Source organism: Phoxinus phoxinus (assembly GCF_949152265.1).
Source record: "Phoxinus phoxinus genome assembly, chromosome: 2".
In the NCBI taxonomy this organism is placed as follows: Eukaryota; Metazoa; Chordata; class Actinopteri; order Cypriniformes; family Leuciscidae; genus Phoxinus; species Phoxinus phoxinus.
The window spans coordinates 37,497,566-37,524,515 of NC_136877.1; the positions used below are offsets into that span (position 1 = coordinate 37,497,566).

The 26,950-nt window shown below is 38.6% G+C and overlaps 1 protein-coding gene across 6 annotated transcripts in view; it reads right to left on the reverse strand.

Moving 5' to 3' along the window:
- tub (TUB bipartite transcription factor) overlaps positions 1 to 26,950 on the reverse strand; it is an 88,130-nt gene that overhangs the window by 29,074 nt on the left and 32,106 nt on the right. For 3 of the 6 annotated variants that reach the window (XM_079605319.1, XM_079605322.1, XM_079605321.1), the window contains exon 2: positions 3,401 to 3,452. In XM_079605319.1, the coding sequence (XP_079461445.1) occupies positions 3,401 to 3,452 (52 nt within the window). Of the gene's footprint in view, positions 1 to 3,400; positions 3,453 to 13,055; positions 13,494 to 26,950 lie in introns of those variants that run through there. The other 3 variants (XM_079605323.1, XM_079605320.1, XM_079605324.1) reach the window with 2 other exon arrangements.

The following is a 26,950-nucleotide window of genomic DNA, read 5'->3' on the forward strand; positions in this document are numbered from 1 at the left end:
AAGGTCATAAAAACATAACGGTTCATTATTACCGGTAAGTAAGGTCTTAATACACCACTGAAAACATAGTCATGTATACTATATTGCATTTCTGTCTACAGATCCTCCTAAATATTACACAATGCACCTTTAAAGGGGTGGTTGATTATGATTTCACTTTTCTAACTTTAGTTAGTTTACTGTTGCTGTTTGTGCATAAACAACATCTGCAAAGTCACGGCGCTCAAAGTTCAAAGCAAAGGGAGATATTTTCTTTTAAAGAAATTGCTTTTTAAGGACTACAAAACATTCCTCCCGGGTTAGTGACATCACAAACTCTAACATTTACATAAACCCCGCCCCTGGGAACGTGATTAGTAGATTATCATGACAGAATATGCTAATCAATGACTAGAAGATATCTACACATAAGCTACATAAATTCTGTCAACTAACAGTTCAGAAATGTTGTCTACATGTTGTCACTTCTTCTTGAGTCTCTCCATCTTTGTCTAACTTCGGTTTGAACATAAAAGGCTAAACGTTTTTGAAAATGTCATGTGTGTCTGTGTGAGGTAAAAGGACACAAGCTCTTGAAGCTCCGCCCCCTGTGCTGGGAGCAGCAGCTCATTTGCATTTAAAGGGACAGACACAAAAACTGTGCGTTTTTGCTCACCTTCAAAAAGTGTCAATTTTAACAAGCTAAAAATATCTGTGGGGTATTTTGAGCTAAAAAATTCACACACTCTGGGGACATTAGAGACTTATTTTACATCTTGTGAAAAGGGCATTAAACCACCCCTTTAATATTATAGAAATGCACATCATTAAATGAGTTTGTTTTCCCAAAAAAAATGTACGCACTTGACATGCACTCTACCTGATATGTATCCAAACAAATCAATATTGAATAGAATGAAAATCAAATCAAGAGCTTGTGAATCAGAAACTATGTTAATACCCAGTCCTTTATGTCAATACTACTTTTCATTGTATCATAGAGATAGCATTAAAACAAGAGATTTAAAATCATTTGATTTGACACATCCCATGCTTTTGTTAAGCTCTAAAATGTGCCATCTTCACATAGAGACACAATGAATTCATGCGTTTTTAATAATGCTTTGTGTTCCTCTAAGATTGCGTCTCCCTCAGGGGTTTCTATACAAAGCTTGTTCTATTGGCGGTACCTTGTTGCTTGGGGAAACATGCCTTTGCACAGCGCGCACAGATCTCCATATTGATGTTCTAATAAAAAGTTGTTTATCTGCATACATTGCCTAAACACGTTCACCGTCTGTGCTCTCCTCTGTTCTCAGAACTAATGTGGTGCCAAATAAGCATTTTCAGTATCATTGAAACAGATCACTTGGAATATGTGCTCACACAGCACCTTACAATTCATTGAAACGCAGTGGTCAAAGACTCCTGAAGCTATAGAGAGCACAAAGAGGCTGGCTAAGGTGATGCTCAACAATTTCAGGCTTGGCTTCTTCAAGGTTATTATGTAAAGCAGACAGGCAATAAACATGGTAATTTGGTCTCATGGTCTTGTGATGAGAGTAGGAGGTTCATTAAAGAGCAGCCGAGTGCTGTGGGCTAAACCTATTGGCTTGAGTCGAAATTTGAAGCAAATTATGCTTGTCTCCCTATCCAGCTGCAGGAACCACTGGTGTTTACAGCACAATAACAGACAAACCGATGCAAAGTACCCACGAGGAGATAGCCTCCAAACTCCCTCACTGCACAAAACATGGAGGCTTGTTTTCCTAATATTCGCAGCTCATTAAAATCCTATCTCCTATCTACTGTCCCCCTCTAGATATTTTGGACAGCTGAAGAGAGCAAGGACTTAGACAGACTAAGAATTCTGAGCTGTCAGTTTTCTCTGGGAAAAAAAGCCATTAAGGTCGAGGCGGATGCTCTTTCTGTCTCCTCTAACACCCTAAATCTGTCCCAGCTATGTAGATCTGATACTCTGGGAATGCTTCACTGAATCTTTCTATATCTGTCTGGATTTTAGAGTAAACCCACTAAATCTGTATGAATAACCATGATTTCAATATTGCTAGTTGCAAGCATTTCAGACTGTAGTAAAAAATGGCCTTGAAGGCCATTGCTTTGCTTTGTCCACCGGAACCAGGCCGTGTCCAGATCTAATGAAGGACCAGCGCCAGGACACGACGACGACGACGCTGACCTGAAGTGTCAACCAGTCTCTCCTCCTCTCCACTCCGACTTCAACCAACCGGAACTGGACAAATACTCTGATTCATTCTGAACTTCATACACTGTTCACTCATTGGCCAGAGGAGAACTGGCCCCCGACTGAGCCTGGGTTCTCCCAAGGTTTTTTTCTCCCTTCTGTCACCTGATGGAGTTTTGGTTCCTTGCCGCTGTTGCCTTACCTTCTGGCTTGCTTAGTTGGGGACATTTAATATTCAACAATATTATAGATCTGCCTTAAAGGTGGATGATGATGAAATTGTTTTTTTTCATGTTATCACTGTGAAGCTGCTTTGATACAATCTGTATTGTAAAAAGCGCTATATAAATAAAGATGACTTGACTTGACTTGACTTGAAGGATGTTCATATTCATTTTAATGTATATGCTACCATTTAAAAATTTGGGGCCAGTAACATTTAACAAGGACACATTAAATTGACCAAAAGTGAGAGTGAGACTTTTATATTGTGACAAAACATTTGAAAAACGAAATGCTGTTTTTTTTTTAACAACAACCATTTACAACATTGATAATACCGGTAATTCTTCAAGATTTTTTTTTTTTTTAGCATCTAATCAGCATATTAGAATGATTTCTGAAGGATCATGTGACACTGAAGTTAAGACTTTAAAATACTTTCAACTTGAATAAAAATTATGCATTATGCCACATTTTGTCTGAAAATCCTTTCCAAACAAATGTGTGGCAAACATGCTTGTGGCCATTTCTGGCAAAGAATAACTATTAACAGTTATGATTAACTAACATGTACTGTCCAAAAACTTTGTGAAGCTTTCCAGGGAACCCACCTCCTTAGAATCCAGTGTGTTTAATAACAAAGGATTATCAGATTATCAGAATACAAACCACAAGGCTAATGAACTCTTGCTAACTGTAAGAATAACAATCTTGGCATAAGTTTTCAAAGCTACCGGTATCTGGGGCAAGTCTACTGAAGTAACAGCACATAATGTAATATAAAGGGAGGGATATGGAATCTTATCAAAGGCATTTTCTTTAAACCGTCTTGAGAATATGTTTCTGTGATGTGATTCCTCCATGAATGGTTTCTCTCTCATTGTTCTATTTCTGCCTGTTTTTTTCTTTTGCTCATTCTTTTCAATTGATCTCATTTCCTGTGAGCAGAGCCTTCTGTCCACAGTGCTAAAAATAAACCAAAGGAAGACTCACCTGTCTGTCCAGCTTCTGTTGTCGCAGGGTCGTCCCCTCATCATCCAAGGTGCTGCAGAAGGACAAAAACAAGATTCAATGGGAAAAGCTCACAAAAAAAGATGTGCCACAGCAAGAGCAGCGCAGAGATACGATTTAAACAAGCTTTTGTGTACACAATTCAGTCCATTATAAAGAGAATACATACAGATACAATTCCCTACTGTTCATGTCCTTCACTAAAGTATACTGCACAAAACATGGCATCAGTATTCAGTATCTCATCTCATACAGCATCATTTAAACGAGCTGATGTCTAACGCCTCCAATGTAATCATATAAATAAATCAGCAATTTGGTCTCCATTTACTGGCCATTAAACCTAGAATACGGGCAGAAGAACAGTATGTAAATGGTACGTATGAACATTATTTTTTCAAAGGACACAAACAGTGCGCTGCTGTGCTGATCATGCCTACAGTATGACTCATTGTCCTCTTTCGGGTCCTGTGAGGAGGGAGGTCTCTGGTGAGACCTTTGTGCTCTGCCTGTCCCTCCTCTCGTTCCCTTTAATCAGCTATGACACATTCACTCCAGATCCCCTTATGCATTTCTGCCGCCTGTTATTGCGGAGCCAAAAGCTGTGTTAATTAAATGGCAATGCAGGGCTTCCTCTGTGGCTGTGGTGGGTCATGCGGAGAGAAGAAGTGTGACAGATCAAGGGTGGTGTGGAAAAGGATTTGTGTTCTGTAATCTGTAATGCACAACCAGGGTGTAGCTTTCAACATGTGGTACATACGTTACAATCAGAATAGAGAGATGCACATGTACAAACTGTTTAGAAATCAAGAATTCTGCTATCTTTTATATCTGTTTTGATTTGGCTTCCCTCTGGATGTCATCAGACAATACAAAAGATTTATAGAACACCACAGGCATTTTACTCATTTTCTTGTTGACATTATAAAACACACAAAAACATGCTAATTATTAGATGCTCTTATTTCTACTTTCACTAGTATAACATTTTTTGAAGAATATGAAAACTCTAAGGTCTTTGACAGTTTATTTAATACAGATTTTCTTTTTAATTATGGTATAATTGGGGGGGCAGTTGTTATTTTCACCCCAAGTAACATAAAAGGTATATAATAACAGTAGATAATAATAGTAGGTTACATATAGTACAAAAAACATATTGTGTTTTTGAGAGGACAATAGAATGACATTTAGAACAATAGATAGCTAGAATGACATACAGACAAACTAGACAGACAGAGTGAGTGACAGACAGGCAGACTTACAGAAAGATACAAAAATAGTTAGATAGAAATATAGATAAAACGACAGAACGATAGATAGAATGTCAGAATGACAGAAGGAGATTGACAGGGCAGACCGATAGACAGACAGACAGACAGACAGACAGACAGACAGACAGACAGACAGACAGAAAGACAGACAGACAGACAGACAGACAGACATTTAGGAAAACAGTTTGGCTACGTTGGCTACTTTCAAACCAGTAGCATACCAACCAGCATGGAAATTCATGTTGCTCTAAGCTTGTCTTTTTCAAGAGGATTATCTCTTTCTCTCTCTCGCTCAGAAGGATCTTCCAGCGCCCAACTAAAAGTCTCTACTTTCCTATTTAAACCTGAGAAATTTCACTCTTTACAGACAGCCAACACTGACACCATTTCTATCACACATACACATGGGCACGTAAATACATGCCCACGAGCACACACTCATTCAGAAATACAGACACCTATTATTCAGTGGACTCACAAACTGACACAAACCGCAGGATACAGAAATAGTAATGCGTACTTGCACACATCCATGATCCCCCTTCTAAAGCTAAAATACGTACACATGCACAAAGCATAGTGCCTAATGTCAGCAGTCAAGGGTGTCAGTTCCCATCAGATTGGCAGATAATGACATAAACAGAGCGCTTCTAATGAGGGTCAACAAGGGAATTAGAGATAAATTGATATGTGCTGACAGCTGCCTACAATGTGCGGGAGCATTTCTCTCCCTCACCATCAAGCTTCACTGATGACAGTGACAATTCACTTTGTGTGTGTATATGCATGTGGGTGTTTCACTGTATGTGTGTATTGGAATCAGAAAGTAATGTTTGCCAATTTGTATCCTTTACTTTTACCTGTTAATTCTCAAACAAAACAAAGTACAAATGCACTACAGCAGAAAATGTGGTTCATTATAGTTGATAAAAAGCTAATTAAATTCAAATAAAAAAATGTGGCTAAACAATTATTTGAAATAAAACTAAATTAGTGATATAGCTTCGTGTGGTTATCATACCAAAGGCTGCGATTTAATTAAGTATATTGTCTGTTGTGCTGCGTGTTTCAGAGTGAAGAGCAGAACTCACAAAACAGCGATGACCTGAAGAAATGTTCAGGCATTAAAGTGCCCCTATAATGGTTTTTCAAATATATTCCCTTTCATGCAGTGTAATATAGTTGTTTGTGAATGTAAACGTTCTGCAAAGTGGTAAAGTCGAAAGTGCACGATAAATAAAGTTATTGTCTCCCAAAAGAAAGAACCGGCTATACGAGTCGTTTTTGTTTTGAATCCTACTGCGTTACGTTTCTACGTCACAAGAAGATACATACATAATGCCCGCCTATGTTGTACGTTGTCTGCCCGCGAACAACTTGGGATTCGCAAAACACTTGCTCGTGATGGGCCATACCCAGTTTATTTGGACCAACTTGCTCCTCAGAATCACAACTTGTATGAATAACTATTGATGTATATATTTTCTACCGGGTGTTCAAAATACGTAGTTTTGCCTTTTATATTGTGTTATTACTGTCTTACTGAAATACTTCTGCTAAGAAGCTGTGGGCCACTATTACCTAAAACTGTGTCTAGTAATGCAGATTGTCTGTTGTTTTTACAACTTTAAGTAAAGATAAAGGATGGAGCAAGACTTGTATTACAAATGTTTATGTTACATTAGTCATTCACATTAGTGCTGGGCTAACGTATGCACCATTATTGATACAGTTCCCGCATGTGCACCGCAATAAATTAGAAATATACACATGGGTTTGTTGATGGACATACACTGATGGTGAGGAATTACAGTTGCAACATCTAATGTAACTCAAACTGAATAGTGTATCACTGAAAAACGTCCTGCTCAAGTCATCCTTGCGATGGAGGTTCAGATTGAATAAATAGTTCTTCCAATGTTTCATCATCAGACTCTGATTGATATGGTAAAATCGAAGTCATTGTTACTGTCTGTGTGTACAATCGCTGAGCATTAGGAAGCCTCCTGACAGAGCTGAATTTCAGTTATGGTAATGTGTGTTTAGCTTCGCGGTAGACCAATCACAAGAGACTGGGCCATCTGGCCAATCAGAGCAGAGTTAGCTCTCAGGAGGGATTTAGAGACTGATTCATCTGACAAATCGTTTGAGAATCACTGAAAAATGTGAAGATGTGCAATGTATATATTATGAGAAAATGAATGTGTTTTTTGACCTTTGGCGCATTTAAACCTGTTGTAGGAGACCTCCAAAACAAAATGAGGAAACTTTAAAAAAGCATAGGGGCACTTTATGCAATCCTTCTTGTCTTGCATTTTTTGGGGGGGGGGGGGGGGGGGGATACATTTAAGGAGTATGGATGCATTTACAGAGCACTACTGCACAGTTCAATTATGAAGATGGTCAATTAAACTTTCTAGGTAGTTTTAAAGACTTTCTTTACGCATATTTTTTTTTTCAGCACTACATCTTTTTTTCTCAGTGCTTTCCACCTGCAATGAGACTCTTATTTGAATCCACTCTTTTCACAACTATCTGCTGCAATTTACTAGAACACAGAACAACAAAAAATGTAAAACTCTACATTGATCAATTTAAGGCTCTGGACAATTGCCTCGGACTGTTCATTTTTTTAGCCTATACAAGGACATTTTGACGGAGGAAAAATTTAAAACCATATCTATCTATCTATCCATCTATCTAATATAATGTAAAACATGCTGCTGTTGTTTAGAGAAAAAAATTTCTGATCTGGACAAAATTCTTAGACTGTAGCAGTATGTGGACATTGTAAGGACTCTTTAAAAATGCATGTGTTCTTTATGTACGAGCACACTAGCATGACAGCACTCAAAATGGAAAAACAGACAATGGTACTTATCTTTCCATGCTTGTGGATAACAAGGTCCTTATTAACCTCCAGCGAGCTCTGTGTATGTACACTATGTGTGTGTCCATGTGTAGGGCCTGTGACCTAGCAGAGCACACTGGCCCTCAAATAAACTGAACAAGGCTGTGAAATTTGTCAGTGTGATGCAGAAGGTCCAGCTGAGGCAACCTCAGCTCAGCCAGCACGATCTTTAAGCTCCATATACATTTTTCATCGCAAGCCCCATCTGCAGGGGAGGAGATGTTCATTACACCAGGGAAAAAAATACCATGAAGGGCCCAACGGCCCTGCTGACTGAGGGAGAGATAAGAGAAGGACACATTTGCTGCTACCACAAAGACCAAAATCCAGATCTTGCAGCATTACTAATCTGCCTGTAAGCAAGACACTTAATAGCAGATCGCCATACTGCTGCTCCTCTATTGACCTACTTTCTTTTTTAGATGGAAATCATTGCCTGAAATTCACATATGATTAATTCAAATGTTACTTTGCAGCTAACCACAACTCTAATGTACAATATGGAAGACACACAGTATTTAATCTATGAGATCACCTCGTTATTCATTCGGCAAGAGGAGAACTGGACCACCGATTTGTTTTCTGGTTTTTTTCTCCATTTCTGTCACCTGATGGAGCTTGGGTTCCTTGCTACTGTCACCTTGTTTAAAATAATAATTTAAAATAATATTCAATAATATTATCGATTTGACTGCACTGATACTATCAGATGAGAACAAAACTTGAACTGAATTGATCTGAATTAATGACAGTATTGTCATTTTAGAGTTGCTTTTCAGCAGAATTTGAATGTGTCACATATTTGATAGTTTGCAACACTGATTCAGTTATTTTTCTGTTCATTAAGCTGCTTTGAAACAAAAAAATAAAGCACTATAGTAAATTTGAAATAAAGTGCTACAATAAATGAAGGTGACCTGACTTGCAAAGCTGATCTGTTCCTGATTCCTAACTATTTAGCATAAATTCGAGTCACGAACCGCTCCGAGTATAACATCACAGCAGGTTTTCATTTCTTCCAAATTACAGTAGTTATGGCGCGAATGCAGCATAAGCTCGTTGTTTTGGTTCAACTGTTAAAGGTGGCTGCTGTTTCGGTTGTGGTGCTCGGTGACTGACATCTGTCTAACTCATAGAATGAAACGCGCCGATGACGTGTGATGTCTGTGTGAGCAGGGTGTGCGGAAGTATGGAAATAAATTTGCTGACAGGCAGCTAGGACATTGTATCATTGCATTCAGACTGTAATGCAATAATTGGACAAACATCTTATGGTCCTACGCCTTCCACATACTGTACGACATATGTATATATATATATATATAAATACAATTAGACCACTTAGTGATTGAAGATGTGAAGAGACTCTCTCAACCAGCATAACAAAAAATTATCTGGAACAAATCACCTACCCTGGAGTTGTCAGTTATGTTTCTATAATTAAAATAGATACAAATGAGACCAAAAAGTATATGTTGTCAATGGGGTCCAAACATCTTGTTCTGTGTTCCTTAAGAGAAAGAAAGTGTGGAGAGACATGAGAGTGAGTAAAGGACAGTATTTTCAAAAGGTTTAACTCACCCTCCTTTTAATCCCACTAATGCCTATGACAAATTAGTAAGAGCAACTGTATCTTTTGAGATTTTTTTTTTCTCGGATTCAGATAAAACAAATGACTCATGTATTCATCTCTCAAAACAAGAATTTCCATTACGGTTTCCTTGAGCTCCTCCAGTGCCAAAGCTCGTTAGATTTCTCAAATCCATTCAGGTCACAATCACAGACCTCACACACAGGAAACTGGGGTGTGGGAGAGGGCAGATCTTCACAAACAAAACACACTCCCATAGAGACAGTCTTAGACCCTCCAGGGTAGGTTGAGCGGTACCTTTAGCTCCCTGCAACAAGCGGCAAGTGCTCCCTGATGTAATCTTTCAAAGAAAGAGTGGAGGAAAGTAGGCTTGTAACTTATAGCAACCAAGAGCCAATGAGATAGCAGAGGAGGCAGTGCAGCCATGACAATGAGGCAGCACCAAGACTGCCTCCAACAGCAAACATAAACCAAAAGCATGGCTATGTTCCTATACAGTGATAATCACTGACCACCATACCAGATGGAAATACATGCAAAGATATATGCAAAGAATTTTTAATGATGAGATATTAGCCATATTAAGGAAAATATGGAATTAAAACAATACATATTACCACTACCGTTTAAAAATATTTTTCTTTAAATATATGAATAATATTCAGCAAGCGTGCATTAAACAGATAAAAAGTGACAGTAAATAAGTTTACAGTGCTGTTAAATAAATGCTGTTCTTTTTAACTTTCTATTCATCAAATAATCCAGTTTTCACAAAAATATTAAGCAGGACAACTGTTTTCAACATTGATAAAAATAAATATTTATTGAGCACCAAATCAGCCTATTAGAATGATTTATTAAGGATCATGTAACACTGAAGACTGAAGTGATGGATACAATTAATTTTAAAATATATTAAAGGGGTGGTAAATGCCCTTTTCACAAGATGTAAAATAAATCTCTGATGTCCCCAGAGTGTGTGTGTGTGTGTGTGTGTGTGTGTGTGTGTGTGTGTGTGTGTGTGTGTGTGTGTGTGTGTGTGTGTGTGTGTATGTGTGTGTGTGTGTGTGAAGTTTTAGCACAAAATACCCCACAGATATTTTTTATATAGCATGTTAAAGTTGTCACTTTTTGAGGGTTTGCAAAAACGCAACGTTTTGTGCCTGGCCCTTTAAATGCAAATGAGCTGCACAGAGGGCGGGGTTTCAAGAGCTTGTGTGTGTTAGCAGCTGCGATTACCTCACGCAGACACACTAAAATGACAGAAACTGTTCTGCCTTTAATGTTTAAACGGAGTCAGACAATGATGGAGAGACTCAAGAAGAAGTGACAACATGTAGAATGCAACAGGACGTCTCTGAATGGTTAGTTGATAAATGTATGTTGCTGATGTGGAGTTAACTATCTTCAATTAGCATATTCATAGTCATGGTAATATATACATCGCTCGTATAGGAACTGTTGTGAGATGCACACAGAGTGACTTTCTATTGCATGTGAAAAGATGGATGCTAAAGTTTGAGCTGACTCACACATGTACTCTTATACAACAACTTTTCCTCTTCTCAACATGGACTGTGTTCCCGGGGGAGGGGTTTATGTACATTTTAGGGTTGGTGATGTCACTAACCCAGGAGGAATGTTGTGTAGTCCCTACCAGCCGTCTGTTGTAGTCGTTTTCTTTAAAGGGGTCATGACATGAGAAACCAAATTTGCCTTGATCTTTTGGTATATAAGAGGTCTTTGTACCATTAAAACGTCCTGCAAGTTTCATAGCTTAAGACGTCCTCCCCATTATAAACGAATCATTTATTTAATCAAGCTCTAAATACAGCTCGTTCTGGATCCATGGTAAGAAGTGACGTCACGGTACGAAGTGACGTACCAGCGTTTGCATATTGACCGCCTCCAGCACAAGACAACTACGCTTTAAGCGCAAGACAACTACGCTCATTTCGTATCGTTGTCGCGCCCGCGCGCCGCGCGCCTCACAAGTGTTCAGTCGACGGACAGCGAGTGTGTCTGTGTACAGGGAGATTACGACGCCGCAGATGTGCTGTTCCTGGCTGTGGACAAACAACATCTTTGAATACGCTGCGAAAGATCCAGTCGTCAGGGAAAAATGGATGCACTTTATTTTTTGCGGACGTCTCAGTCACGGCAGTGTTAGTTTAAGCGTTTGTTCTGTACATTTTAAGGATGACTGTTTTGAGCTTTGCCAGAAAACTGTTGCTCAAAGATAAGTCCGTGCCGTCTATTCTGGGCTCAACAACGACGACGCAAACTGTAAGTAATGTATTTAAAACTTTAAACTACTTTTTAAATACGCTGAAAGATCCAGTCGTCAGGGGAAAATGGATGCACTTTATTTTTTGCGGACGTCCCAGTCACGGCAGTGTTCTATACATTTAAGGATGACTGTTTTGAGGAAAAAATCCCAATATGATGCTTGGCTTTGCCAGAAAACTGTTGCTCAAAGATGTTGCCTTTATCAATGCTGCATCTTCAAAGATGGCCTGTCTGTGCATGCATTTTTGTCCGTGGTACACCCTATCATTTCATTGGAATTAGTTAAATAATGTTAAACTGTTAGCAAATAAAGCTATAGGATAATTATGCAACAATAATCCGTTTTCAAGTGTCTCGGGTTAATTTTTTTTTATTATTTTAAAATAGTTTCACTTTCCATGTGGACACGGGCTGATCCAGTCTTCGTTGTTGTGGTGATGGTTCATTTTCCTCTGATTCCGGCTCAAACATAATACGGTTTTATCATTGCAAGAGCCATCGCTTCGCATGCATCACCCGCTACTAAACAGTTACGCCGAATCCGCAAACGTTCTGGCTGGGGGCGTTAATAATTGATGCATAGGCACTGACGTTAGCCAATCATAACAGTGGGCGTTAACACTGAACTCTTAAAGGGGAAACACCCCCAAAACAGACTGTTTGAATCAGAGGATGAGAAACAGGGTGGGAAAAGGTCATAAATCACTACATTTTAAAAGTTTTTTTGTAAAACAAACTATAGTAATACTATAATTACACCTAAGGGAACATAATAATAAAATAAAAAAAAACATGTCATGACCCCTTTAAAAGCAAATATCTTCCTTTGCTTTGAACTTTGAGCGTTGTAACTTTGCAGATGTTGTTTATGCTCAAACAGCAACATTACACACTAACTAAAGTTAGAAAAGTGAAATCATACTCAACCACCCCTTTACAATAGAAACCAGTTATATAGATTGTTACAATATTACTGTTTTAATGTATTTTGATTGAATTAATGCAGCAGCTATATTTATTATAAAAAACTATAAATTCATAAGCACACCTTTTTGGAAAAATATACCACAATATAGTACAAAACATAACTAAAACGTTAGGCTACCCATTCTAACTTATACTTCACATTCTCACAATCTCAACAAAATTTAGGCTAATCTATGCTAGCCAGCTAAATAGCATTTTAGTCTCAAAATTGTTTAAAAAAGTTCTCAAAACATAAAAAAAACATATACCAGATCACCATAAACAGTCATAAGATAAGGTATAGGGATAATGCAGCAGTGACAGTTGCGTCAACTGGCTCCGGTAGCCATCGGCCCATCTTTATCATTGAGTCCTGTAATAGATATTATATCAACCCAGCTGATATAAACAAAAACCTCAGCAGCAACTACACAACTTGACACTCACATACTATGTAGCTCTAAGTGCTCAAGTGCTAAGAAACCCAAGAGTACAAGGACGAGAGAATCACCTTTGTCACCTTTGCAGCCCTGCCAGCATTATCCATTCATCATCCTCGATCCCCTATCACATTTATCTTCTCCAACCAAACACATGCAAGCTCACCGATAAACAGATGTACCTGTAAGGGATCCAGTCCGAAGAGTGTTTGGAGCTCATATCTGAGCGTGTTGAAAGGGTTTGGAGTGTAGCGGTGTAGGACAGCAGCAGTGATGCCAACAACAGAGCCCATGCAGCCCAACCATCCCCTGCACTTCTGTCTCCGCTATCTACAGATCTAGTGTCTCTTCCATTCACACAACCCCTGCCTGCAGTCTGCAACAGATCCTTTTCATCATGAGCCGGACTCAGCTGCCTTGCTGTGAATCCAGTTCCCTCGTCATGCGCCGTTTTCTTTCTGCTTGTTCACAATCCCTCGTGTTTTATTCTTCCGTTCACCTTCACTGCGTGTCTCTCGTCATCGTCTTATATGCTGCTCAGTATACTGTGGCTCTCGCTCTCCTCAACTGCGCCTTGTACCCACTGCTTTATTCCCTCCCTTTTCTCTCTCTCACTCTCTCTCTCTCACACTCTCTCTCTCTCACTCTCTCTCTCGTCATTATAACCTTACACACGGCCCTAAGAATTGGAGAACATATAAGAGTGAATCCCTTTTGTCTAGCTGCTTTGATGTTTGTCGCGATGCTCCGCTGGTCTATCAACACACACACACACACACACACACGAGGCTCTGAAAAGCGGGAGCCTCAAATGTGTTTTCTGAACCATGATTTATTCATCCCTTCATTCAGAGCTGGGCTCATTAACATGGGACAGAGCAGCACAGTTGTAATTGTCTTTGATTTAACATGCTGAATCCAAACTCAGCACACCATTTTGTCTTTGTTTATTGGCCTTGCGCTTTTTTTTTTAGTCCCCTTGGTACTTCACTCAGCTAAATGAGGGTATGACTTCATATACATATTTTAATATCAGCATTATCACGCAACGGCCTTCATTAGCTGCCGCCAAGAACAAAGGTAAATGAACTCATCACTATTGTGGATGTTATATTTTAATGCTAAAATCTCAAAATGATATTCAGAATTCAAGAACGCTACATGACTTCTGCTGCAATATTTATGCTGGATTTAAGCAAACATAATGGTTCCTAAATGAAAAACTATTTTCTTCAGCTTCCTATGGTTATTTGTCCTTCCGTATTTGTCTCAAGCGCACTCCTGCAAGCCTTCGTGTTTCTCTGTAATATCCTCAAGCAGCCTGAAGCGTATTCTGTTTTACTGTATATCAGCTTTTTCATCTTTCCTCTGGACTCCCTCATCTTCCTCAGTGTCACACTTAGTCATGTTGATTTAGCTCATGGCTCAGACGGGCACTCTTCCTTGACCAATAAAATGCTCCTGGTGCTGTGTGTTATTTTTGCTGTTAATATGAATCAGAATAAGTAAAATCAACAAGGAAACAAGTGAAACTGGAGCACATTATTTCAAGAAAATGAATCACGCTTATATATACAAGTCTCATGTAGCAGCACATTTGACTAACAGGCAAAAGGTTTGGTCCATATTGTAACTTATTCTGACCTGCTCAGACAAGAAGAGTATGATGTATGACATGTAAAGCGATCAATCACAATTTGTTTAGGGTACATTTTATGCAATGCAAAGCGCCGGCTAACAATGATAGACTGACGTGGACAAAAAAATAAAAAAGCATGTCAGAAAACAGCTGAAATTAAGTAGAGACTAATTTGGAATGAAATGATGTGTAAATGCATGCTATTGGTGGTTGTATTGTGAATATACGTTTAGTTTTCCACATTTTTGTGATGTCGTAATGTTTAATCAAAATGTCATAATAACTGGATCTTCAGGTGAAAAAGACAGACTTCTCTCTGATAAAATGATTGGTGACAAACATGAAGCAGAGCAACAATCCACTGCATGATGTAGCCTCTCGAATGCAGTTAGAATGCCCTTAAAATTCAAGATATCAGGCAAAAACGCCCCTTTATGAGTTTCTGTCTCATATTTATATCGTGATATAGTTATAATATCACACGAGTAACAAGTGCAATATCACTCGAGTGATGTTTTTGTCCCGAAAAGCAGTGCGAATGTGATATTGATTTACTACAATAGTTCAATAAATAAGAAGTTAACATTGTGTTCAATTTTAGACACAATAGTGTCTGCTTTTGCTCAGTTTTGCCAACTAAAATATAACCTTTAAAGCGAAAGCAGAACTGTTGTGTTTCATTTCTGAATGAATCCACGTTTTGAGCGAATCAATCGGGTGAACCAATGATTCAATTGCCTATTCACAAAGAGAAAAAGAAGAATTGAGTATCATTGACAGTATTTTATATACATTAGGTTTACTTCTCAGAAGTAGCTCTGACCGCTATAAAAAACATCAATTTCCCAAAGGCAGCTTTGTATTTCTTGTTATCGAAGTATGAGACCATCAACACTTATATATCTGATTTCAAACATTTACCTGAAAAAAGGTACTCAAATCAATGCAATTGATGTGGCCCAAAGATTTGATTACACCATTTGATTATATCTCTCTGAAAGGAAGTCACACTATTTTGCTTTCAGACAAAAGAACGGAAGCCAAAGACCAGGAGGACATCTGCCCTGTTCTCAACTGGTGCTCATAAAAGAAACTGATACTATCACGCCACATATTCTGTGGCCATAGTTGTTCATCAGAGACCAGCAAACCGTTCCTGCACGGGAACCGAGGTCAACACTCTTCCTAGCAGCGGTCAAAAACAGCGAACGCGGTGGGATGTTGCTGGATGACACGCACTCCGCTACGCTCCAGCAGAGGGAGAGCAGGTGGAAAAGCAGCATGGCTGGTAAATATTTGATGCTACTGCAAGCCGTTTGAAGTCACACTATACCGAGCTCATCGCTTTGGCAGATCCATTAGTGAAACCTACGGCCACCGTGCCTAAAATTATGTAGCCCCCCCATCAAGCTGAGCTAACAGCACGCACACGCCGCTAACTCGATTGGCCAAGTCCCAAAGATAGTCAATAAAGTGTGACACTGGCACAAATGCTACGTAGTTATTGGCTTTTTTGATGCACTGTAGCGCTTCAGTGCTGAGAAGAGCTATGACAGGGGGTCTCTGTGTAGCATGGGGCTAGCTAGCATTGCCAAGGCCGGCGTGCGGGCAGCTGCAAAGCCACAGTATGAAGAGCTTTGTTAATAATGCAGAGACTCTATTAGCCATGCAGGTCACGAGGTGCCAACGGTCACCGATGAATGAACATAAATCTACACTGCTTTGTGTGTGGGCGAGTATGTGAATGTAAGATCTTTCTTCATTATTCTGATCAAATGACACTGTCATTCACAAGTGCGTATGTGTGTAGCAAAAAATTGTTTTAATGCTTTTTTGACTGTCAAATTGCAACAACAAAAATCACTTTCACATATTCTGGCCTCTCAGCATTGGCTACCAGTTAAATTTAGGGTTAATATTAAGATTTTGCTCTTTTTTTTATTCAAAATTTAATAGAAAGTATAATATATATTAATAAACATTTGCAAATAATTATTATTTTGTATTATTATTATGAGTAGAATTGAATAATAATAATAAGTCATGGGGTTCTGTGGTTTTCTTGGATCTGCAGACCAATGATTTGAAATAAGATGGTTACTGTGCAAAAGGACAGAAGATATAGGGAGGTGAAGAGTCTTTCTCACTCTCATTGAAGTGTGTGAGTGCTAGTGAAGTGATTTTGCAGGCAGCACATCTGACGACACATCCTGACGTCCCCTTTGATTACATTATATATTCCTGCTTCTGCACACTACCTTAAACCAATCCCAAGGATTTCCATTTTAATTGGGGGATCAATTGATGTTCCATTTGCGCCTCCTAGGTTGTGTTTTTTTTAATGAGTTTAGGGACGAAGATTCACAAAATTACATTAAAATTACAAGGAATCAATACAAAGTTAAACTAAACCTCCATGATACTCTTCAAGGCTTTCTCACAAGGCTCATAGATTTAAGCAGAAACTGGATCACAGAACCACAAGCGATTTCAAGCCCATCAGTTCTAATCTAAAACAATCTAATGACCTCTTCATTAAAAAACAGTCAGACGGCAGCGGTTCTCAATGACCTTTTGTCATTACTGCTACAATTGAGAGGATAAATATTTACTGACATCTAATTGAGATTGCATTAGCAGTGGCTGGAAATCCCAAATGGGCAGCTGAACAGTTTGTAGAGGAGGGTCTATGCAAACAGAGGAGTCTTTATTCCAATCGGAGGAGTAAATCTTTATGTGGTGAAGAGTGGCGAGAGATGGGGAAGGGCAAAGAGGAAGTACGAGAAATGTTGGCTGGTGGTCTGCAGTCTCGTCTATAGGGTGACATTTAGATCTCATTCACAGATTACTCATGATAAAAGAGACAGACACTGGAGGTGTAAGCATTGAAAAATACAAAACCAGAAAGTACTTCAGTATTTCCAATTCAGTCCACAAGGTAATGGTTTGTTTAGCATGACTGCATTCGCTTCTGCACATAACTAGTCTGGCAGCAGAAAGCATCTTTCTGCATTGACAAATATTCAAAAGCATCCATGTCTGTGTGTGGACTGTGTGTATTTTTCCCTGTCTGCCAACTTTTACAGCTCAGGATGAAAAAGTCGCAAGAAAACATGTTCACGTAGGCTATACTACGAGTTCCAGGTCAAGTTACATGTGTAAATCTCAAATTCCTTTTCGTCAACAATTAATTTTCAAAACCTTCAGCAAGGCACTTTAGCTTGAATCAAAAGAATTTGATCTGTAATACCATTTATTAAATACCATTACCATTATTAAAATGAATAACCGCAATGCAGCTACCATTAAAAATGAATGAAAATGGCAACAAATACTTGATGATATACTAAAACCTGACTGAAATATTTCCCTAACAGACAGAAAAGATTCATTTTCTCTTTTATAAGGCTTCACAGCTCTGCCATTACTTTCTTTACAACACACAGTCAGATATTTATAAGATACTTTATAAATAAAGATACCTAATAAAGTCAGCCTTCATGCTACCAGTTCAAGTTTGCAAATGCTCTGTGATATTTATAGTTTTATCATTTTAAATAACTGCCACTGCATTTAATAAGTGCATAATATGGTTATTTTGTGAACACTGTAAGATTTTCTGTCTGAATGGTGACAATTCAACAAAGGGTCTACATTAGCTCTCTTAATGAGGCCAAGTCTTTATCCCAAATCGCATGCTCCCTCATTCATTTCATTTAGTGGAGCAGAGCTTCAGGTTAATATGCCCAGATTAGAAACATGTTTCAGCTCTGGAGAGCACTATGACATGGCTAATAAGCCAGAGATGTTCCTTAGGGAAGTGAGTATGAACAGACTATTCACTATTGCATTTTTAAAAAATCATGTATGTTCTGTCATCATTCACTGACCGTCACGTGGTTCCAAATTTGTATGACCAATAAACTTCCCTTCCACTGTAGCTCTCATATCTAATTTGCTTTTCTGCAAAGTACTCAGTACATTGTGATTGCTCATGATTGACATGCAAAAGTCGTTTGACATCAATTTTGGATAATTAAGATGAATGTTTTTGATAGCATAAGAGATCGAAATGGGATGCTTTGAATAGGATGCTGTGAATAGGATCATAATTGGTGCCATTTGTTCTGAGCTTACTGATTTTCAGAGAAGGTCATGGAGTTTTCAGGTGATGTACAAGGCCTGAAGACGCAATGAAAAGGATGCCAAGCTAAATCAGTATTTGACACTTCCAGGCAAGTAAAATGAACATTCACAAATACAAATACTTCAGTGCAGTAGTTCAGACAAGAGGAAGAGACACACAAGGATGTCTGGAACCTCAGGGTTAATGACTGCGCACAAACACTCGCCCTAGTTCTGCAACAGAACTTATGTAATGTGTATGAATGAGTATTTACGCTTGAAGGCAAGTATGATGCCATGCCAACTCTAATGGCTTGAAATCCATTCATGCTAACTGGTGAAGCAGAAATAATCCTTCTATATGCTGATTTAGTGCTTGAGAAACATATCTTAATATTATTAAATATTAATATTATTGAAATTGTGGTGTGCTTCTTAATACAATTTTTGTTTGCTTAATTACGTGATCAATTTAATGCCTCCTTGCTGAATAAAAGTTTTTTTTTTTTTAGGTATATGACCTCAAACTTTTGAGGGGTAGTGTATTTTCATGAACAAAGACCCATTATATATATTTATGTAATATATGTTTCAAATATTATCTGGAAAATATTAAATTTCCAGGGCTTAGTTGTTAAAAAAATAAAAAGTTTAATATGGATCAGAATACCATGTATACCAAATACCATGTTTTGCTATCCAGGACCAGGTAGGCCTAATCTTTACTTTTGTGCTGGTTTTTCAAAACCAAAATATGATTGGATCACCCCGATCCAGATACACACTTTTTCAGATGACCAAATCTGGATTACTAGTGCTCCAAATGGGGTTGCATTTCTCAATGTAGACTGATAGTTATGTAAAGAACAACAGTAACCAACCAGTCCTTAGAATTAAATAGTAATAGTGTGAAAATTATTTAAAAAACTTCTGCAGATAATCTAGCACCCTCTTCTCTTGCAGCCCTTTTGAAAACACGCAGTAGAGTTTCACAAGAATGCTACAAACAAATTTGAAATGTTGAAAAGTTTGCAATCGAAAGTCTGAGATTTAAATATAGAATACATTCTCAAACTCATTCAATATAATTATTTCTCACCAAAATAGTCCAATAAAAATGATATACTCTTTCTGTATGATGTCAACAATTGTCTCATGTGTCGGTTTTCATGAAGAAATATCATGAGAAATATACAGATACTTACAGTAAAAGAAACATACAACCGAGACTCAATCAAGTCTCCTGAGGTATGAATGCAATAATAGTTTTCCGATTCAATTTATTTTTGTCACACCTAACATACTATTTCTAGTAGCTGAAAAAATTAACAAGTCAACTGAAGCTGTAACAGTACTTGGCTCTCTTCTCTCATTCCAGTGTCCAGAATGCTCAGAATTTTAAATGAAAGTTCATTTCCATTTCATCAAAGGAGCAGCGTATAACACACTGCAGCTGTGGCAGTCGTGTAAAGCGCAGGTGCATGAACCAGAAGGCACAAGGTGATGCAACACTACTCTCCACACTTTTAAGCAACTCAGCCTCACTGCGGTCCACAATTCCCCAGCTCCACTCCAGCACCGTGCTGAAACATGCACATACATCGAGAGTGATCTGAGGTTGAAAACGTCAGCATGGTCAAGCCACTGGTGCCGTAGACCTGGAGAGATCCCATCTGTCATTCTGATAACTGTAGCAAAAGAAGACTAAACAATGTGGATCCCAATGTGTCTTATATACAAGATTTTCATGAAGGATCTGCAGTGGCTAAAACATGTTCAGAATTACAATAATTCTGGGTTCTAGATACACAGCTAGTAAATGTGTTTGCAGGGGTGAGTGATGAGCACTGTGTCATGCATAATTCCTCTTTAGTGTAGGAAAACATCACAAAATGCTTTGAATCTGAATCTACCTCAGTGATATCATCTGACAACCACACAGCTCTCCGAAATGCCACAGCTAAAATCACCTTCATTTTTCACTGTCAGTGCAATCCACACAGGCAGTGGGATTTCATTTGAGGCCTTTTTAGATGATTTTAGACTTTAAACCTAATAAAAGAGTCTTATAAATGAACGATATAATGACTAGTAGTGAGGTGACAACCAGTGACCTTACTAACCTATGCTCAAAATGTCTGAGTCAAAATCCAAAGGAGGAAAAGGGACTACAGTTATTTGTCTCTGGTATTGCTCAATCAATCAAACATATTTGCTCAAAGCAATGGACGAATACCAAACTATCAAAATATCAATATGAGCACATGTGATGAATGAAATGTTCTTCTTATCAATAATCCACTGGGACAGTATCCAATTATCATAGATAATGTGATTAATTATGAAAATATATATGGAATCATACAACGTTGCCCTTGCTTGTCAACCTTGTGAACCTAATCATATTTTTTTTTGACTTGGCAAGTACAAAGAAGAGCCACTCCAAGGTGAAGCTAATTTTAGTTACCATGGTAACATCTATATGTGCATGGTTGTCATGGTAATGTCATTACGTCAAACAGGTGATGAAGAACAAAAAGTACTCTAAGATTCAATGAAAATTAAAAAAGAATGACGGTTCAGTGAAGCAGATTATTTGACTGAACTACTAAGTATGAAGGTCATGTTAAATATTAGTAATAATATTATTTTCTTTTTTTACTATGATTATCACTATTAGTAGATAAAGTTAGAGACAGTATTTTAAAATTAAGTTTGTCATCTTCACAAATACTCTCCTGTTTATTATGTGAAAATATTTCTAGCACCCCATGGTGGACAGTAAAGTCTGTTACAGCCCAATTTCACTGAAACAATACTGACATGCCACACTGTAAAAAAAATTTAACCTCTCCAAGTCAAAATATTTTAGTGACTGGTCACATCTTCTTGGTCACACACAACAATTCTGTAAAATAAATTGAATTAGTTGTTGCAATAGTCTGTTAACATTGGCTCAATGAGAAATAATATGTCAGACTAATTGAAAAATGTTAATGTAATCAGTCACTAGAAAATGTTGACTTGGGGATGTAATTTTTTTTTTTACAGTGCAGTTATTTTAGTATTATCTTATATAGCCTAATATTATAGTATTTATTATATTTTTAATATACACTCTCATATACAAGAAAGCAATTCTTCTATATTAAAATGTTCCGTTTTCGTAGTTTTAGTAATGTTAGCATTTAATCTCAAACTTATTTTATTTCAGTTAATTACAGAGGCAGCATGTATAATTTAGTTTAAGTTGAAGTATATGATCTAATATTTCTATCAGCATTTTTATTTCAGTTACCAACAATTATTCGTAAATGAACCATTAGAAATGCCATTAGAAATGAGCAGGACATGTCCACCCTTTGATTGAAGTCTTTGTTAAAGTCCGTTTTGCGAGATAATTAATACATAGGCCTATGTCTAAACTATTTGTTTACCCCATAAACACGCTGCTTCTCGTGACACGTTTAATTACAGGACCAAAAAAAAACACATCTAATCCTTCTTAAATAGCACTGAATGAGGACCAAAGAATCCCAAGTATTACACCGTTCCAATATTACAGGTTACTTTATGACATTTCTGTGATTACGCACGCTTGTCTGTGAGTGTGTCTGCGTTTCACACTGTCGCGACTGCTACTAATGACATGACGTCTTTTCAACGTCTGGCTGCTTCATCTAACACAAGCACTGCAACACTGTAGCCCACAACCATAGCAACAAGAGACTAATTACTGCCAAAAAAAGCCAGAACAAAATGGAACACAGTGTCAGCCTATAAGCACATCATGTGCAGTGCAGCCCTCAGCTCTGCTTTTGTAGTCGTACTCGCATACGCCGATGAGCTATGAAAGGAGATGCCTTATCACTACACTGCAGAGGCAACATGACAACAGAGAGAAGAGCCATGCAGAGCAACATGAGTTTTTTTAACTGCCCATCTGTCTGTATACAATCTATATATTATACTTCCATATAGAACAAATACAACCAATCATAGATATAAAAACAGATACATTTTGGAAAGCATCCAGTTGGTATTCATTAAATCAACAAGCCACATGCTATGGAGTTCAATGAACGGATTTACACTGACATCTAGTGGGAAATAATATGAAATGACCTCCTGCATCATCAGTTTTTGTCCTGTATTCTGCTAAATTAACATTGTACCATGGAATTAAATTTCAGACATATACATTCCAAGACACCGACATTTATAAAAAAAATAGCTATACATTACCATTCAAAAGTTTGGGGTTGGCAATATAAAATATAAAAAAAACAATTATGTTTGCAAAATAAGTCTCTTATGCTCACCAAGGCTACATTTATTGGATTAAAAAAATAATATTGTGAAATATTACTACAATTTATTTAAAATAACAGTTTTCTATTTTAATACATTTTAAAAATGTAAAATATGGCAAAGCTGAATTTTCTGAATTATTGAATTAGAATTAATCTTCGGTGTCGCACGATCCTTCAGAAGTCATTCAATATGCTGATTTGCTGCTCATGAAACATTTCTTATTAATGTCGCTGTAGGATGGATGGATGGATGGATGGATTGATGGATAGATAGATAGATAATCATTATCAGACATTTAGATGAACAGTAAAACAAAATAATGAGAGTCTTCTTAATATTCCTCAAAGGCTTTGTCCATTTCCCTGGACATGAGTAGGCAGAAGGCCTATGTCATTTTTGCTCATTGGCTACAGGAAAGTGATTTCCTGACATGCTGATTCATTGATCGCACGACAAGACTGCACACAATCCCAAGTGACAATCCTGAGCTGTGAAGTGGCAGGCAGCAGACTGGTCATTTTCGTGCTTTTAAGAGCCGTAAAAAATCTTTTCAAAACGCACTAAAAAAAGTTTAAGACAATATAAAGAAATATTGGACATTTAAATGTTGCTTTTAAAAATAGCAAACATGCTAACCTACCAACAGTGGCGCCTCCAGAAATTTTTCATAGGGGTGGCCAGATGGGGCCACTTAAAATCTTGGGGTGGCACACCAAAACTATAAACCATAATTTCAGAATTTTATTCTACTGTTGTAGTAAACCGGCCTGTAGAAAACTATCAGAAAGACATAAAGAAACTCCTAGTGATATACTTTGGTTTATTGTGTTATATTTAACGGACAGTGCATCACGTTGCATGAATTTCTTAAATGAAATAAACAGAGTTCACAAGCAGGTTAATAATAATACACACACTCCATTTCATCATTGCAAATAACACATATGACTCGACTGACAGAACTAGGAACTAACAGACACATGAAGTAAACTTGTGTGTAGTTTATAAAGTCCAACCTTGCACTTGAAAACAATCTAAACTCTGTTTTTATGACGCAGCTCTTATTGATGCGACTTACCAGCAGCGAGAGATGTGAGACTCTGCTGGTGGTGACGTAGCTCCGCCCGCAATATCACGCACACAAATGCGAGTGATGCAACAGCCAATGTCGAGTTTTCCCAATTAATGCATGAATTTAACAGCATTATTTAAACTCCGTTACACATATACATGCACCAGCTAACGACGTTAGCTAGGTAACTCTTGTCAAAACATGTCAAAGACGCATCAAAAAGCTGTTGTAACAGTATACTGTAACCATTTGGCACTTAAAAAGCAAGTCAGGACACATAATTCCCCGTCTTCTTTTACTAAAGAATATTTTTTACTTATTTACTTACTGGTAGTCTTCGTCTTCTTTCTTAACTTCTTTTAAAATTGTTGACCGACGGGCACGCGCTGAGCTGTTGCTGTCTGAGCGCGCAACAGCGGCATGTACGGAGGGGCGGGGGAGGGGCGGGGGAGGGGCGGGGGAGGGGCGGGCTACTGTGTGCGATCGAAGGTTTAGAGCGGCTTGCCTGCCTGGCTGTGCATTAGGGATGAAATGCATAACTGATGCTACTAAAATTTATACTGGCCAGTGGGGTGGCCAGTGTGGTGGCCAGGAGTCGGCCAAGGGTGGCCACGGCCACCCCAGGCCACCCCCTGGTGGCGCCACTGCCTACCAAACACTGGCCTATTGGTTTAAACTACTGTATATAGCCACAAGATGGAGCACTAGTCTTGATTAAAAGTCTCAGCAGTTTCAACAGTGTAACACACTCATCTAAAAACATCTGATGTATCTATCTTTTCATTCTGATATACAGATGTATAGGCAACAAAAACAGCATAATATTTATTTTAGTACAATCTTAGACCTCAAAGAACAAAAAGAATTGAATCAGCCACAATCTGAACTAAACACAATTTATATACAACTTGACAGATAGAAAAGGTTATAGTTTATAGTTCATATAAATTGTGTCAGTTTATTTAATCAGCAAGCCTACTAACCTACTTACAGCTTTACTAAAACAACATTTATTAATCACTCTTCCATGCCTTCACACATATGCATGCACGAAGCTTTACACCATACAGCATCTGTGGAGTTCCTTCATTTATATTCATGGGGATGTGTGCCGGTCTATAAGCTGCTCTACACTTAGTACAGAAAGTACAAGTAATCTATGTGAAACTCTGTCCTCAGAGTCTCCATTTCCTGTGAATATAAATAATGGGTTTCTTTGTTGCAAATCTATCCTTAAATCCTCTAAAGGTGCATGCATTGTCATAATCAAAGCATATTCTCTTAACTCACTATGGATCTCTAAATAAGAGACTAGTCTCTATGAGGGCCAGTGCTTCAAATAGCACCACAGGGTCTGTTCAAAAACCAAGCAAATTACCTCAGCTTTCAATGGCCGTATTACATATTCAACTAACATAGCGGAGTGCATAAGATTTTTTTTTTAAATCTCAATGTTTTTAACATTTCGTTTCTTATTGGTGAACATCCGGAACATGGAATGAAAATATAATATAACAAAACAAAATCATAAAGATCAGTTTACCAAGGTTTAAGCTAATGCAGTGTTTACTGATCTTTTTTTTTTTTTTGCCTTGTGTATCCTCAAAGCCAGTCCCGGCATGTGGGTTTGTGGGTCATGAAATTGGGCCCCATTTGTATTTTAATGGACTTTTAACGGACATAACTTTAAAAAGCACTGCTTATGTGTGTAGTTGACAAGTAACAATAACTTTTTTCCCCATTTTCAGCATCTAACAGTATACTGAAATAGTAGTGTGACAAATGAATTTACATAGTGTCAAAAACGTCTCGGTTACGTATGTAACCCTCGTCCAGCAATAGTGGTGACGGGACTACATCTCCTTTCCCTCTTTCAGGGAACGAGGGTTACATACGCAACCGAGATGTTCCCTTTCAAGTTCAACGTAGTCGACTGATTGGGATCCCTATTAAAACGCCACTAGTGCTGCCACCTTCCAGTGCCTAGACAAAAGCTTCCTGATCCCCCCCGTATTATTGAGGCGGAGATAGGACAGGGCTTAGGCCAGGCAGGTAACATGTGGAGGATACACATATGGACTGGGCGTTACTGGGCAGTACAACATATGGAATGTCATTGAGGTGGCTCCAGCCTATAACAGGGGGAGACTCACCGGTCAGTGACGGCAGAGTGGGCTCTGCCAAGGGAAGACACGGGCTAGCCGCAGGGAGCCATACCGTGGAAGAATACACATATGGGTTCACCGTAGGGATCACAACATATGGGACCCAGCCTAACACAGGTTCAACCAGTGCATACGAGTGTTAGGCCTGGCATCGGAAGCTCCGCAACATCCGTTGCCGAAGGGTGTGGAGGAACTTAACAGGGTTCGGCTAAAGAGGAACTCTACTGGAGCAAGAATGGCGCATATATCCAGTCCATAGGAGGGGAATGGCGCAGCAAGCCGACATTTCAAACCGGGCTCACAGTGAACTGGTTTCATGTGAAAGGAGCCCATGGGAAGCAACCGGCTCGACACATAGGCTATTATTCTAGCGAACGTGTTAGGTGTCGCCCAGCCAGCAGCGAGGCACCCTGTGTCAATGCCCAGGAAGGAGCTTACACTCTCTCTTTGGAGAGGCTCACTACCCAGGTGGGCACGGTGCACCTTGGGTAAACAAAGATGATGGCAACCACTATCCAGTGGGCCAACCTCTGCTTGGAAACAGCCTTCCCTTCTGCTGGTGTCCGTAACAGACAAGAGCTGGTCTGAGGTCCTGAGGCTTTGCGTTCTGCCCACGTCAACCGCAGGAGCGGACGGAACAGAGAAAGCCAGAGCTGGGTCTGCCTCCTCCGGGGAAGCGCTTACAGGTTCACCACCAGGTCCCTTTTAAGGGCAGAGGTAGGAACCTTGGGCACATATCCAGGCCG